The 16,502-nt window shown below is 45.7% G+C and overlaps 1 protein-coding gene across 2 annotated transcripts in view; it reads right to left on the reverse strand.

Annotated features, from left to right (window-relative positions):
- The window catches only part of LOC132836244 (nuclear RNA export factor 1-like), a 71,380-nt gene extending 56,860 nt beyond the window's left edge, over positions 1–14,520 (reverse strand). The window contains exons 1-2 of one of the 2 annotated variants that reach the window (XM_060855596.1): positions 14,205–14,520; positions 1,913–2,011 (exon numbers count right to left, since the gene is read on the reverse strand). In XM_060855596.1, the coding sequence (XP_060711579.1) occupies positions 1,913–2,011; positions 14,205–14,232 (127 nt within the window). In that variant the 5' untranslated portion in view covers positions 14,233–14,520. The remainder of the gene's footprint in view (positions 1–1,912; positions 2,012–14,204) is intronic. The other variant, XM_060855597.1, reaches the window with a different exon arrangement.
- Positions 14,521–16,502: the final 1,982 nt, after the last annotated feature.

A 16,502-nucleotide genomic window follows, 5' to 3' on the forward strand; every position in this document is an offset into this window, starting at 1 on the left:
CATGTCCTGGGTACACACTACCTGCATCAACTGAGCTAGTGGATGCCAGAATATTGCTTACCATAAGATCAGTTTAATACTTCACTATCCACCAGCTCCCAGACTTTGCATCATTGCGATTAAGCATTAATGTTTACAGCAGAGAAACAGCTCATTACAGTGCCAGCTCTTTGCTGCAGCAAGCAGGCTGCACCTTCGCACTTTCAAATGCCAGTGTCAGAATTTTTAAAATACATCATTAAGGCTTTTATAAACAATATACAGCAACAAGACAGATCGCGGGTTTCAAAATCTGGCAAAACTTTAAATTTATCTGGTCATCCTCAGTTGCCTTTTTTCCACCACTCTCCACAACAGCATGTTTACCCCTTCCTGATAATTATATCTGAAACAAACATGTTAGCCAGTGGCGAAGTGAAATTAAGCTTGGATGTCCAACATCATTGATGACAGGAAAGGCTGAAGATCAAGACCTAAAATGCTGGTCCAGTCAGCAACACCCACATCCCATGAGTGAATAAAATAAAGGATTTCAAAAGGATGTAGTGCCCTTGTAATTTGAGTGACAAAAGATGTGTTTCAGAGGAATGCATGTGTAGGCAGAGTTAAAAGAGACATAAAAAGAAATAAACCAAAGGAAAATAGAGACTAGGAACAGAAGTTATTGCCTGTAAAAGTTATATTTAGAAAGTGTCAGACCAAATAAAAAAGATTTTGACCAGCTTTATGCCAGTGACAAACTACCAAAACGCCAGAGGTGCACAACAACAGACAACACATCTGCTAACGAAATGGTGGTATCATCAAACATACATCAAGCTACAACTTTCAAGGTGATAGATAAGTGATAATCTATAACTTTAAAAAAAAATCTAAAGGATAATATAACAAAGGCTGAAAGGCAAGAGGAATAGATGAATGTGACTAATATCCAAGGAAGGAATGTGGACTGCCTGCAAGGACTACAGGGAAAGTTCTGAAGAATGCACTACAAGTATCACAAGGAATATCTACAAGACATGAAATTTTATTATAGCTGAGGATCCAACAAATGTGTCTGGAATAAGAAAGTGGCCCTGGTCGTAATAGCAGAATAGACCTAAGCAACCGATGAAAGCGCTTTATCAAAGTCAGGTTTGGAGGAAGACTTTTCTGGCTATTTAATTTCACCACTTCACATCAAGATTAAAATTGAAGAGAACTGGGACAGTACTTTTCTCAGCCATGAGCTAGCCAATGTACCACTGCGTTGAAGGCGGCTAGAAAGGAAAAGAAAAACGAAAAAAGGTTGAGACAGACAGAGTTTTGGCAAGATGCCAGGAGTGATTGTAGGAGAGTTTGGAAGGGAGCCAATGACAACATTTATCTACAGATGGTCAGCTGTAAACGGAAAGACTATAAACAAGATGGAAGACAGAGGCCGAACGAGTTTGAAAATACTGTAGACTGAATTTGTGGAAACCGATGGCATACCACATCTTGTCACTACCACTGCAACTGTTATATGGCTTTCGCCAAGAACAACTCAATGGGGGAAAACAAATCAACATTTCTTCATCGAAAACAGCAAGGAAACCAAAACTACCAAAATGAAGTACATTACAAGTGCAGACAAGAAGAGAGCCAGTTTGGGGCACAGACAGGCTTTAAAGTAAAAGATGTAATAACAGAGCAGAGTTAAGATACAGAAAAAGATTGCAGCAGTTGAGAAAAGAAATGCAAGTTCAACTTTGTTGCCCAGCTCTCCCCAAGTGGCTACTGCATTCTTTCCTAATAGACCATGGCATTCTGCAGTCCCAAAGTTCAACCTTCAAGTTGGAAAGGCCCAATCAGTTGGAGGTGGCAAGCTGTATACATTACACCCCTTCCTAATCTGTTCAGATGTGGTTTTCTGCCTTTCTCTCCCTCTTACCTCTATACGTGCCTCTTTTTCTCAGTCTCCATTTCCGTCTTCCTGGCTTTCTTCCATCCCCCCGGAATCCATTATGCACGATTCCTGATTGCTGGGGGGCTGAACAGAGTCAGGGAAGCAATTTAGTGTCAAATAATTAATGTTTAGTTTCAGGCTTGAACAGGGCCTAACTATTTGGGAGAAAGGCTTTATTGCAATCCCAGAGTACTTTAAACCATACAATCTGGTCACAGTAAAGAAATATCCACCTCTGACTTTGTTGAGCCATGTTGAGACACCATGAGCAAGACTTTCGCAACTGCTACTCTGCTCCTCAGTGGTGTCACTGCTATGGATGCCTATCACAACAAAACTTATTTAAGATCAGCTCTGACAAGACAGACTGCAGTATGAGATACGACAGTCACTGTGTGCAGAAACAGAAGTAACTTTAATATCAAGGCAATGTGAAAATGTTTGACTTAGAAAGGATAGGGATGCTAATAAGAATTATGCTAGATGGCAACCAATACTGGATCACAACTTAAACCTCTCCCATTTACTAAGAAGCTATATTGGAAGTCATTTTCAATTTGTCACTCACAAATCAGTTCTCATTTAGTAAACCTAAGCAAGTTCAAAACTCCTTCTGCTCGAGGTGTCAGTGTTGGGCAACTGAATACCTCTCCACAATCTGATCACTGTGGATCAGCACCAAGCTGCAGGAGATACCTCGATAATATATTGCATAAAAATCTCCATAGTGACAAAAAAAGTGTTATGTTTCTCTATTCAATTTATGTTTAGAAAACCCTTAGAACAATCATGAAAGCAGTCAAGTTGAGAACATAAACATAATGGAGAAAGTGAGGACTGCAGATGCTGGAGATCAGAGCTGAAAAATGCGTTGCTGGAAAAGCGCAGCAAATCAGGCAGCATCCAAAGAGCGGAGCAGCATTCCTGAAGAAGGGCTTATGCCCGAAACGCTGATTCTCCTGCTCCTTAGATGCTGCCTGACCTGCTGCGCTTTTCCAGCAACACATTTTTCAACATAAACATAATAACTATCAAAGCAGCATCTTCAGGACGGGAGTACCTAACTGCCAAACCATGTTTTCATCATCATACTGCAACACTTAATCTCAATTTCTTGTAGTTAATGGAAGCCAACACTTTCACACAAAATAGCAAAAAATCACACTGATCAGCGCATTCCTGTTTTTGTTCACCTGACCTTGAATAAGCAAGCTGCCCTGCAGGACAGCAGTAAGCAGCTGTTGCTTTATAGAAATTTTCACAGCCATTAATCCTATGTAAGCACTTGATCAGGAGCCTTAAAAAGGCTGGACAAAGCGTCAAACAAAATAAACAGACAGGCTCAGTCGCCCAATACCACATGGAAAGCCGGTGAACAGATATAGTTAAACCTCAAAAGATCACGCAAAGTCTAACTGATAAGCTGATGCAATGTGATGATTCTCAAACACATGGACTTGCTATGTGGTGAATTACAAGAATTGTTCATCCTCTCCATAATACTAAAGCTATACAACATTCAGCTGCCAGTCTCTAGCTTATGGGGCTGAACTCCATTGGTACCCAAACTTTTGCTTAAAAGACCCTGCTTCCACTTCAATTGAAACACAAGCTTAGGTACACTAAAGATGTGCACATCAGACAAACAGATCACGGCAATTATGAAGAAGGAGTCGGAGTCAACATTAGCGTCACAGACATAAAGGTCAACAGCACTAGAAAAAGGCACCTTGGCCAACTGAGTTTGTGCTGGTCAAACCAAGCATCCCATTTTCCATTAGATGATTAGATTAAATTGATTCCCTATATTATGGAAACAGGCCTTTTGCCCAACAAGTCCACACTGACCCTCTGAAGAGTAGCCTACCCAGATCCATTCCCCTATGCTTACCCCTGACTAATGTACCTAACTCTATGTGCAACTTAGCACGGCCAATTCACCTAACCTGAACATCTTTGGATTGTGGGAGGAAACCCACACAGACAGTCGCCCAAGGTGGGAATCAAACCCAGGTCCCTGGCACTGTGAGGCAGCAGTGCATGCTGCCCATTATTTGGCCCAGAGGCTTGAATGCCTTGGCATCACAAAAGCACACCTAAATACTTTTTGCATTGTAATATGAGTTCAGCATGAGCCTGCCTTTTCCAAAAACAGAAGCAAACAAACTTGTTGCATGGTATACTTCTCACACTTTCTGAAATCTGCAGGGCTCAGGCTAGTGCTTATGTAGTAGTCTGAAAAATGTAAATAATGTAATCACGCATAAAATAAGACTTGGGAAGAATTCAACCATCCTCAAGTCACCAGATTCTGTCAGCAACCTCTTGTCTAACATTTCAGTTATTCTCTTCAATATTTCGCTTGGCTCCAGAAAATAAATTTTGATTCACTTTTGCCCATTCTGACATATGTAATTCATAAACAAGAGTCAGAAAATAAAGCACCTAATGTAAAATTGAAGAATATCAACAGGGAAACTGACATAGGAAGGAGACTCCACAAATATTCTCATCTCCAATAACTGGGGGCAGGCCAATCCATCAGCGCAAAAGAAGAGGCTGGAGAAAGTGTATCCATCTTCAACTAGAAATGCTTACCAGATGATCCATCTCAGCTTACTCCAGAGATCCCCAAAATCACAAAAAGATTGAATACAGACATCTAAGGCTACTAGCTTGGTGCATAGGGGAGATTAATGACTGAAAATGTCTATAAAACAGCAGCTGCATTAACTTGTCTGACCTCGAGTGATGTCAAGATACCAAGAAACAGTTGAAGGCATTGGCTACTGCAAATGCTATGGATCTGACCTCATAATGGCCTTGGTCAAAAGACAGACAAAAGAGCTTTGATTCCAGCAATAAAAGGAGAGTGACTGCCCTTTATCAATGCAGCATATGAGATTCAGTAAGGTTTTGACAAGGCTCTGCATGGTAGACTGGTTTGCAAGGTTAGAACACATGGAATACAGGGAGAACTAGCCATTTGGATACTTACAAAAAAGTGAGTGAGTGATGGTGGAGGGCTGCTTTTCAGACTGGAGGCCTGCGACCAGCGGTGTGCCACAAGGATCAGTGCTGGGTCCACTGCTTTTTGTCATTTATGTAAATGGTTTGGATGTGAATACAAAGGAATGGTTAGTAAGTTTGTAGATGACACAAAAATTGGTAGTGTAGGAGACAGCCAAGAAGGTTACCTCAGAGTACAACAGAATCTTGATCAGATGAAGTTTAATTTAGATAAATGTGAGGTGCTACATTTTAGAAAGGCAAATCAAGGCAGGACTTGTACATTAATGGTAAGATCCTGGGGAGTGTTGCTTAACAAAGAGACCTTGGAGTGCAGGTTCATAGCTCCTTGAAAGTAGAGTCACAGGTAGATAGGATAGTGAAGAAGGCATTTGGTGTGCTGACCTTTATTGGTCAGTGCATTAAGTACAGGAGCTGGGAGGTCATGTTGCGGCTGTGCAGGACACAGGTTAGGCCACTTTTGGAATATTGTGTTCCATTCTGGTCTCCCTGCTCTAGGAAGAATGTTGGAAAACTTGAAAGGGCTCAGAAAAGATTTACAAGGGTGTTGTTAGAATTGAAGGGTTCGAGCTAAAGGAAGAGGCTGAATAGGCTGGGGCAGTTTTCCGTGGCGTGTCAGATGTTTATAAAACCATGAGAGGCATGGATAGGGCAATTAGCCAACACCTTTTCCCTAGGGTAGCAGAGTCCAAAACTAGAAGGCATAGGTTTAAGGTGAGAGAGGAAAGACTTAAAGGGGACCTAAGGGGCAACGTTTTCTCACACAGGGTGGTGAGTGTATAGAATGAGCAGAAGTGGTGGAGGTTGGTACAATTACAACATTTAAAAGGCATCTGGATGGGTACGTGGACAGGAAGGATTTACAGGGATAAAGGCCAAATGCTGGCAATTAATTTAGGATATCTGGTCAGCACAGACAAGTTGGACCAAAGGGTCTGTTTCCATGCTGTACAGCTCTATAACTTTAAGTGTAGTATCAACAACTTTTAGCAAAGTGAAGTCAATGGGAATCAGGGGAAACTTGTGGGTTAGAGTCAGACCTAACAGAAAGGAAGATGGTTGTGGTTGAGAACGGTCAACATCTCAGGCCCAGGCCACCTCTTCAGGAGTTCGTCAGGGTAGCATCCTAGGCTCAACCACTTTCATCTGCTGCAGTGACCTTCGTTCCATCACTGCGTCAGAAGTGGAGATGTCTGCTGGTGATTCTAAAATCTTCAGCACCATCTGAAGCAATCTTTGTCGATTTGAAGTAACATCAGAATAATATTCAGGCTTGTGTTGCTAAGTGACAGGCAGCATTTGTGACAAATGCCAGGAAATGACCACCTCCATTCAGAGAATCTAATCATCGTCCCTTGACATTCAATGGCATTACCTCAATGAATATTCTACTAACTAGATCTGAGGAGTTACCATTAATCAGAACTCAGACTGGAACAGTGATAAAAATATCACAGCTTTGTTTTGCTGTAAACCTAAAAGTGCTTAGATGAAGAGTATATCAGTATCTGGTCTTCAGTTGGGGCTCAAGAAACCTGCAAAGAAGGACTGTGCACTCATCTCTCCTACTTTTGAAAAGAAACCCTTATTGTTGGGTTTGGACGGAACCTATTGGCTCTTCTGAAAAAGCGGATGGAGGAATTTCTCAATATTGTAGCCCCTGAGTAAGGTGTATCTAAAAGACTCCAGAGACAATTGAGAGAGATTAATATCGCGACCACACATGCCAAATATCAAACTAACAGATTTCAGAACATTCCACACTTCACGCTTTTTTTTCCCCCCACTGTATCAGACTTCACATGGGGGACACAAATAACACAGGCGAAAGTGAGGACTGCAGATGTTGGAGATTAGAGTCAAGAATGTGGTGCTGGAAAAGCACAGTAGGTTAGGCAGCATCCCAGGAGCAGGAAAATCGATGTTTCAGCCAAAAGCCCTTCACCAGGAATTATGATGAAAGGCTTTTGCCTCCCCGGATGCTGCCTGACCTGCTGTGCTTTCTCAGCACCATATTCTCGACACAAATAACATGCCAGTAATTGACAGAGACAAAGGTAGGTGAGGACCTGGAAACAATCATTATCATGGAAGAGGCAGCGTTGGGCAAGATAATGGAGCTAAGGATATACAAGTCTCCTGGCCCCAATAGAATGCATCCCAAGGTACTAAAAGAGATGGCGGGAGAAATAGCAAGTGCACTTCTGGTAATTTTTGCTAACTTTGCAGGACTGAGACAATTCCAGCAACTTGGAAAACAGCAAATGCGTGCCACTGTTTAAAAATGTCACAGACAAAAGATGGGAATCAAAGTTTGTGAGAAGATTTGTAGCTCGGGTGCTCGTTGTTGTGGTTCTGTTCACCAAGCTGGGAATTTGTGTTGCAGACGTTTCGTCCCCTGTCAAGGTAACATCCTCAGTGCTTGGGAGCCTCCTGTGAAGCACTTGTGTTGTTTCCTCCGGCATTTATAGTGGTTTGTCTCTGCCGCTTCCGGTTGTCAGTTCCAGCTGTCCGCTGAAGTGGTCGGTATATTGGGCCCAGGTCGATGCGTTTGTTGACAGAATCTGTAGACGAGTGCCATGCCTCTAGGAATTCCCTGTCTGATCTGTTTGGCTTGTCCTATAATAGTGTTGTCCCAGTCGAACTCATGTTGCTTGTCATCTGCGCATGTGACTACTAAGGATAGCTGATCATGTCGTTTCGTGGCTAGTTGGTGTTCATGGATATAGAAGATGGGAATTATAGACCGGTAAGCTTAACATCTGTAGTGGGGAAGATTTTGAGTCTATTATCAAAGAAATAGCAGAGCCTCTAGATCAAAATTGTCCTGTTGGGTAGGTCATGCTTAACTAATCTTTTGGAATTCTACGAAAAGATCACAAAAATATTGGAGAGCAGGGACCCAGTAGATGTGGTATACCTAGATTTCCAAAAGGCCTTGGACAAGGTGGTGCACAAGAGACTGCTGCATTAGATAAAGGCGCATGACATTGCAAGTAAAGTATTGACACGGACAGAGGATTGATTAACTAACAGGAAGCAAAGAATGGGATGAGTGCTATTCTGGTGTGCCTCAGGGATTAGTGTTGGGACCGCAATTATTCACAATTCACGTAAATGATTTGGAGTTGGGGACCACATGCAGTGTATCAAAGTTTGCACATGACACTAAGATGAGTGACAGAGTAAAGTGTGCGCAGAAGACTGTGAAACTTTGCAGGGCAACATAGATAATTTAAGTGAATGGGCAAAGATCTGGTAGATGGACTATAATGTTAATAAATGTGAAGTCTTTCATTTTGGTAGGAATAACAGTAAAAAGAACAATTACTTGAATGGTAAAAAGTTGCAGCATGTTGCTATGCAGAGAGACCTGGGTGTCCCTGTGCATGAATCACAGAAAGTTGGTCTGCAGGGACAACAGGTAATTAGGAAGGCAAATGGAATTTTAGACTTCATCAATAAAAGGATTGAATTTAAAAGCAGGGAAGTTATGTTGCAGCTGTACAGCGTGCTACTGAGGGCATACCTGGAGTACTGTATGCAGTTTTGGTCTCCTTACTTGAGAAAGGTAGTACTGGCACTACAGGGGGTGCAGAGGAGGTTAACTAGGTTGATTCTGGAGTTGAGGGGGTTGGCTTATGAGGAGAGACTGAGTAGACTGGGATTATATTCATTAGAATTCAGATGAATGAGGGGAGAGCTTATAAAAACATAGAAAAATTATGAAAGGAATAGATGAGATAGATGTAGAGAGGGCGTTTCCACTAGAGGGTAAAACTAGAACAAACAGGGCAACACTAGAACAAACAGGGCATTGCTTCAAAATTAGAGGGAACAGAGTTAGGACTGAATTAAGACGGAACTTCTTCATCCAGAGTGTTGTAAAGCTGAGAAAGACTTTCTTTGAACAATAAAGGAAGTAATGGTTACAGTGAGAGAGCAGGTAAGTGGAGCTGAAGCTAGGAAAAGATCAGCCATGATCTTATTGAGTGACAGAGCAGGGTCCAAGGGCCAGATGTCCTGCTCCTAGTTCTCAGAATCTTAGAGATGGACAGCATGGAAACAGACCCTTTGGTCCAACCCGTCCATGCCAATCAGATTTCCCAACCCAATCTAGTCCCACCTGCCAGCACTGGCCCATATCCCTCCAAACCCTTCCTATTCATATACCCATCCAGATGCCTTTTAAATGTTGCAATTACACCAGCCTCCACCACTTCCTCTGGCAGCTCATTCCCCCAGAAAGCCAATCTCTGCAGACAGATCCATTTGCTATCTGTTTTCCTGAAGACAGCATGTGTATGCATGCTTTACAGATATCTAGGGTGATAAACATTCATACTTCCATATGACTGACTGTGTACATATGTCAGCTAGTTGTTACATCTTCATTGGTTAAGTTTTAGTTTGATACTAAATCAAGAATTGTGTTTTAGAGAATCTGGCTGATAGATTATTATTAAACAACTTATTTTTATCCCAAATTTTAAATCCCCCTTTGGTAAAATGAAAATACTATTCCCAGTTATGTCATAATTTGTGGAGTGGAGAATGATGGCACACTCCTCCTGCATCGTTCATAGAATTTGTCAATATTTACTTGTTAACATTCACAGTGAATAAGGAGTCTGGATTAGAGTGGTGCTGGAAAAGCACAGCGGGTCAGGCAGCATCCAAGGAGCAGGAAAATCAACATTTCGGGCAAAAGCCCTTCTACCTATTCACAGTGAATAGAAGAGTAAATATTCTTGATTTGCATTTAAGCCTAAGACCAGTCAGCCTAATCTTATTGCTTGGAAAATTATTGGAACAATTCTGAACAATACGATTTGTCACTCAAAGGCATGACTTAAGCATGGACAGTCAGCATGGATTTGAGAGGGGAAGGTCATACCTGGCTAATGAGTTTGAACTCTTTGAGGATGAATGAGGAGTATCTATGAGCATGAAATACTTGATGTATTCTAGGTGCACATACATTCAAAAGCAAGGTCGCAAATGCAGACTAGTCAAACGCTAGAAATAGAGATGATCCAAGGGAGTGTGGTGTTTGGATCCAAAATTGGCTCAGTGGTGCAGCAAAAAGCCGTTTTAGCAACTGGAAAGCTGTCTCCAGCAGAGTTCCATGACAAGGTACGGCGTCTCTTGCTCTGATTACTGTATGTCAATTATTTATACTTAAACATAAGTATACCGTGGGCGACATGGTGGCTCAGTGGCTAGCACTGCTGTCTCACAGCGCCAGGGACCCGGGTTCAACTCCCGGGTTGAGTTTGCATATTCTCCCCGTGTCTGCATGAGTTTCCTCCCACAATCCAAAGTTGTGCAGGTGAATTGGCCATGCTAAATTGCCCATAGCGTTACGTGCATTAGTCAGGGTAGTGGACTGGGTCTGGTTGGGTTACTCTTCGGAGGGTCAGTGTGGACTTGTTGGGCCAAAGGGCCTGTTTCCATACTTTATGGAATTAAATCTAATCTAACCTCAGGGATATGATTAAATTATTTGCAGATGATACAAAAATGAACTATCATTGATAGGAAGAAAATACACAGAAAGACTTGCAGACTGGCCAGGTGGGTAGAGTGTCAAACAGAATTCAAGTGCAGAAGTGTGAATGATGCACTTGGGGAGAATAACAAGACAATTCAGTACACAATAAATGAAATTGTAGAGGATCAGAGGGAACTCTGAAGTTAACATGACAGATAACAGAGTGGCTAAACAGACATATTAGACACTTTCTTCGTGGTCCAAGGGAGAGAAAACAACAGCATGGAAGTTATGTCAAAAATGTATAACACTTGTTAGGTGTCAGCTAGATTATTGTGCACAATACTCGTCACCACATTCCCAGAAGGATGCAAAGTGGGAATAGGAATTTACCAGAACCCTGCCATGACTGCAACATTTCAGTTATTAGGGAGGATGAGATGGACAGGGTTGTGCTCTTGGAACAGAGGACACCAAGGGGAGCTCTGAGTTATTAAAATTGAGGGCCCTTGAGTAGATTGGAAGGAATTATACTCTTAGCAGACGTTAATAACAGAGGGTCACAAATTTAACACATTCAATTACCAATAGTGACAGATTTATTTGACTAACTGAATTTTAATTCCCTTGGTTCTACTGATTACTCGATCATTAATTCAGTTATTGGATTACTAGACCAGTAACAGTAACATAACCAGCACGCTACTGTGCCTCATTATTTCAAAATCTGCCTGCAGTGGTGCAATAGCAGAATGAGCACTCTTAATTCAAATGAAATACAGACTGAGAAGTGACAAGATGAAATGATTTATGGCACACGCAACCAATATAAAAAGTTAAAGCACTAAAGTGAAACTAAATGCCTATGAAAAGCCACTAAACATGACTGAAGGCTTGTGGAAATTGCACGGGCTTGCAGAAGATGTTATGGTTGTCCAGGGATCCATATCAGAATTCTGAAATGCTGCTACCTTCAGAAGTTGAAGTAAACTACAAGAAGAATTGCATTTCCAGTGAACAATATTCTTTTAACGTGTAAGTGTATGGATGATGGCAGACATTGATGAGAGCTCTCAAAATTTCAAACAAGGGAAGCAAATATGAACTATGAACTGTACAAGACTTTCTTACGGCTAAAGAAGCTCAGCCGTCAAAGATCAATCTGAGAATCAAACTCTTTCACTCTCTCCTCAGCAGGCGGGGAGGGGGGGATAGACCAGGCTGCGGAGGGTCAGGAGGAGGAGGAGCATGTGGGGTGGGGGGAAGATGGGCTGAGTGAGTGCGCGGGGGGAATGGGCTGAGTGAACACATGGTGGGGGAATGGGGGAAGTGCATGTGACATGGAATGACAAAAGGGGGGAATGAAAAAGTCTTTAGCCTTAAAACTTGTCCTTCAACATTCACACCAAATGTCATGCTGAATTATAGAAAACTTTTGCGGCACTTTAGAAAATAGACAGGCAGGGAGGCTAAGGCAGCTAAGACCATGAGACTTTTTTTAAAGATTAGATTACTCAGTGTGGAAACAGACCCTTTGGCCCAATAGGTCCACACCGACCCACCGAAGCGCAACCCACCCATACCTCTACATTTACCCCTTACCTAACACTACGGGCAATTTAGCATAGCCAATTCACCTGACCCGCACATCTTTGGACTGTGGGAGGAAACCGGAGCACCCAGAGGAAACTCACGCAGAAATGGGGAGAACGTGCAAACTCCACACAGTCAGTCGCCTGAGTTGGGAACTGAACCCGGGTCTCAGGCGATGTGAGGCAGCAGTGCTAACCACTGTGCCACCATGCCGCCCAAGATTCACTTCAGTGAATCTGTAAACAGGACAGCGAATGGTAACATTCACGACTGTTCCCTTGTGAAATTAATAAGTGTTTGATTCTGACCTCAAAATGAAACTCATTATCAATTAACTTCTCTCCCAAATTAATGTCTAGTTAAGAACATACAGAGCTCTTGTGAACTTTTTGTATAAAGGAAACCTGTTTGTGATAGTTCAGCAGTGTAGCCTGCCAGGGCTCTTGAAGAGCTGGTATCCTTCTTTCCTGGGTTAATGGAGTTAGTTGAGCTTATAGGTATCAATGATATAACAGTGATGCTATTAGTAATTAAAGGAGATGACTAAAATTAAACTAAACTGTCTGTAAGACGTTTTTTATTCCAGACTAGCACAGAATACGTTCTCCAGGACAATCCAAGAGAGGCTTACAGGTTGAGTCCACAAGGGAGTACCGGGAGTGTTTCAAATCAATACTTTATCGGGTGTATGGGGTAGGTAATGGAGTGAGAGACAGAGTGCGCAGGAGGGCAAAGGAGCCAGCAGGTGAGCGGCATGTGGGGATGCAAAGGGGCGGATGAGCGAGGGAGCAAGGGTCAGGCTGCAATCATGCAGGGGTTCAAAGGGGCAGGTGGGCATGGGGCAAAGAGGAGGGTGTGGGGTTGCAGGTGTGCTTCTGGGGGCCGTGTAAGGTGTGGGTGGGTGTGCGCAGGGGCCGGGGCGGGCGTGGGGACTGCATGTGGAGGAGGGGGGGCAGCTGCGCAGGGGAGGCATGCGCGTGTTATGCACACGCATGGGTGTGCGTGCATGTGCAGGGTGTGGCGCACGCGTGTGTTTAGAGTGTGCGTGCTCTCTGAGGGCACGTGTGCAGGGGGAGGGCATGGGGGGGCAGCTGCGCAGGGGGGTCGTGCGCATGTTGGGCACATACATGTGTGCGTGTACAGGGTGTGCCTACGCGGGTTGTGGGCATGCAGTGGGGGGGGCACGTGCAGGGGGGGCATGCGCGTGTTGGGCACACACATGTATGCATGTACGGGGTGTGCGCTGTGGGGGGGCGCATGCAGGGAGGGGCAAGTGCGCACACAGGGGGTGCGGGCACAGGGGGTGCACGCGGAGCGGGTGCGCGCGGGTTGTGTGGGTGTGTGTGCACGTGCAGGGAGGTGTGCGTGCGGGGGGGTGCGTGCGCGCAGGGAGGGTGCGTGCGCGCAGAGAGGGTGCGTGCGCGCAGAGAGGGTGCGTGCGCGCAGAGAGGGTGCGTGCGCGCAGAGAGGGTGCGTGCGGGGGAGGTGCATTTGTGTGGGGGAGGTGCATGCGTGCAGGGTGGGGGGGGTGTGTGTGGGGGGTGGGGGTGGGTAACAGGTTGAGATTCTCAATGCCGGGCCTAACTCCAGGCCCTTCCCGCTCTGTCTCTGCCTGTGTGGGTGTGTGTGTGTGGGGCAGGCGGTGGAGTGTGTGCATGTGTGGGTGGGGTGTGGTTGTGTGGGTGGTGTGTGGGTGGGGGGGGGGGGGGGGGGGGGAGGGAGTGGGTAACAGGTTGAGATTCTCAATGCCGGGCCTAACTCCAGGCCCTTCCCACCGTCTCTGCCTGTGTGTGTGTGTGTGTGTGTGTGAGTGAGAGGGAGGTGGGGGTGGAGGGTGTGTGTTGGGGTACGTGGGTGTGGGGAGTGGGTAACAGGTTGAGATTCTCAATGCCGGGCCTAACTCCAGGCCCTTCCCGCTCTGTCTCTGCCTGTGTGGGTGTGTGTGGGGGGGCAGGGGGTGGAATGTGTGCATGTGTGGGGGGTGGTGTGGTTGTGTGGGTGGAGGGTGTGTGTTGGGGTGCGTGGGTGTGGGTAACAGGTTGAGATTCTCAATGCCGGGCCTAACTCCAGGCCCTTCGCGCTCTGCCTCTGCCTCTGTGTGGGTGTGTGTGTCAGACGCTGCGAACCCCCGGGGTCGGTTGAACCGCCCTCGATCCTTACCGCTGTAGTGCCGCCCGTCCTCCGACATCTCCCGCTCCCGGTGCCGGTCAGTAATTCCCGTCTGTCACCCCCTCCCTGCTCCTCGAGGTTGGGGGGAGTGCCGTGGGGCCGGCTGCCGACTCTTTCACAAAATAACAACCTCGGTCAATACCGAGAGCGGTAATCGTGACCGATCGATCGCTCGCTCGGTTTGGTTTTGTTTTGTTTCCTCTCTCTAACGAACTCTCTCCCCTCCCCCCACACGCCGTCCGACGGGAACGTGCAATGGCGCCTCACCAACGGACAATCGGCACCCGCGCGAGCCCGCTCGCTGAAAGCCCGGGCGGCGCCGTACGTACGTAAGTACGTGCGTCTACCCTTCGAGCGTGCGCGCGCACACACGTCGCGAGGACGCCTCCGTTCGTACGCGCGCGCGCCGTTTTCCCTGCCCCGCCCCACGTCGCTCGGTGCTACCTAACGTCACACAGAGAGGGAGGGAGCGAGATTTGGGGGGCGGGCGGGGCTAGCGCTTGACGTCACAGGGAGGGGTCTTGGGAACTCCCGCTTTCGGGAAGTGGGTGGGGGCGGGGCAAGTGGAAGGGTCACTGGAGGTCGTGGGAAGGATTGGGGGCGGGGCGTTAAGCTGGGATGTGGGAAGGTCAGTGGGTGAGTGATGGGCTTCAGGGTCATCGGAGAGAGAGGCGCATGGGGTAGAGATGGGGAGAGGTCATGGGGTAGAGATGGGGGAGGGTGGCATGGCATGGAGATGAGGAGGGTGGCATGGGGTAGAGATGGGGAGGGTGACATGGCGTGGAGGTGGGGGAGGGTGGCATGGGGTAGAGATGGGGGAGGGTGACATGGGGTAGAGATGGGGAGGGTGGCATGGGGTAGAGATGGGGGAGGGTGACATGGCATGGAGATGGGGGAGGGTGGCATGGGGTAGAGATGGGGGAGGGTGGCATGGTGTGGAGATGGGGGAGGGTGACATGGGGTAGAGATGGGGAAGGGTGGCATGGGAGGAAGGAAGTGTGTGGGGAATGTAGTTAGATCATAGAACATAGAAAAGTACAGCACAGAACAGGCCATTCGGCCCACGATGTTGTGCCGAGGATCAATCCTGAAGTAAAACAAAATAACTTCACCTACGCACCGCTCAATCCACTGCTGTCCATGTGCATGTGCATGTCGCTTCAGTGCCCCTAATGACTCTGCTTCCACCACCACCGCTGGCAACGCATTCCATGCATTCACAACTCTCTGGGTAAAGAACCTACCTCTAACATCTCCTTTATATCTTCCTCCTAATATCTTCAAACTATGACTCCTCGTGCCAGTCAATCCTGCCCTGGGGAAAAATCTCTGACTATTGACTCTATCCATTCCTCTCATGCTCTTGTATACCTCAAAGGAGAAGGGGTGGAGTTGGGGGGCAGGAATGTATACTGGAAGTAGCATGAATATATATTAGTTCTGAAGAAAAGTCATAAAGGATTTAAAATTGTTAACTGTGTCTTACTCCAAAAGATTAGTTTTTGTTTGATTCACTTGCAGCATCCACCAATCTTTGTTTTACTGAAATAGATTTTATATTTTTTTTTAGTAAATAGACAAAAATATCCACAGGAGCAGAAGCAGATCAATCAGTTCACTGTTCAATACAAGCATGGTTTTTACCCAATCTAGTATGTCACTGGTGATCAGAAATCTATCTCAAAGAAACATAGAGTTGTACATCACAGAAATAAATTCTTTGGTCCAACTGTCCATGTGGCTCAGTGGTTAGCACTGCTGCCTCACAGCGCCAGAGACCCGGGTTCAATTCCTGCCTTGGGCGACTGTCTGTGTGGAGTTTGCACATTCTCCCCTGTGTCTGCGTGGGGATTCCTCCCACAATCCAAAAATGTGCAGATTAGGTGAATTGCCCGTAGCGTTAGGTGTAGGGGAATGGGTGGGTTGCGCTTTTTTTGATGGGTCGGTATGGAATTGTTGGGCCGAAGGGCCTGTTTCCACACTGTAAGTAATCTAATCTAACCAGATATTCTTAATGAGAGGGCATAGGTTTAAGATGGGAGGGGAAAGTTTTAAAAGGGATCCAGAGGGCAACTTTCTCATGCAGAGGCTGATGCGTGTATGTGCCAGAGGAAGTGGTGGAGGCTGGTTTTATTGCAACATTTAAAAGGCATTTGAATAGGAAAAATTTAGAGGGATATAGGCCAAATGCTGGCAAACAGACACAGATCAAATTAGGATGAGTTAGACTGATAGATCTGTTTCTGCGCTGTCAACTGTATGACTATGACATCCAGCTAGTCCAGTCCC

This window comes from Hemiscyllium ocellatum, chromosome 46 (genome assembly GCF_020745735.1).
Source record: "Hemiscyllium ocellatum isolate sHemOce1 chromosome 46, sHemOce1.pat.X.cur, whole genome shotgun sequence".
Lineage (NCBI taxonomy): Eukaryota > Metazoa > Chordata > Chondrichthyes > Orectolobiformes > Hemiscylliidae > Hemiscyllium > Hemiscyllium ocellatum.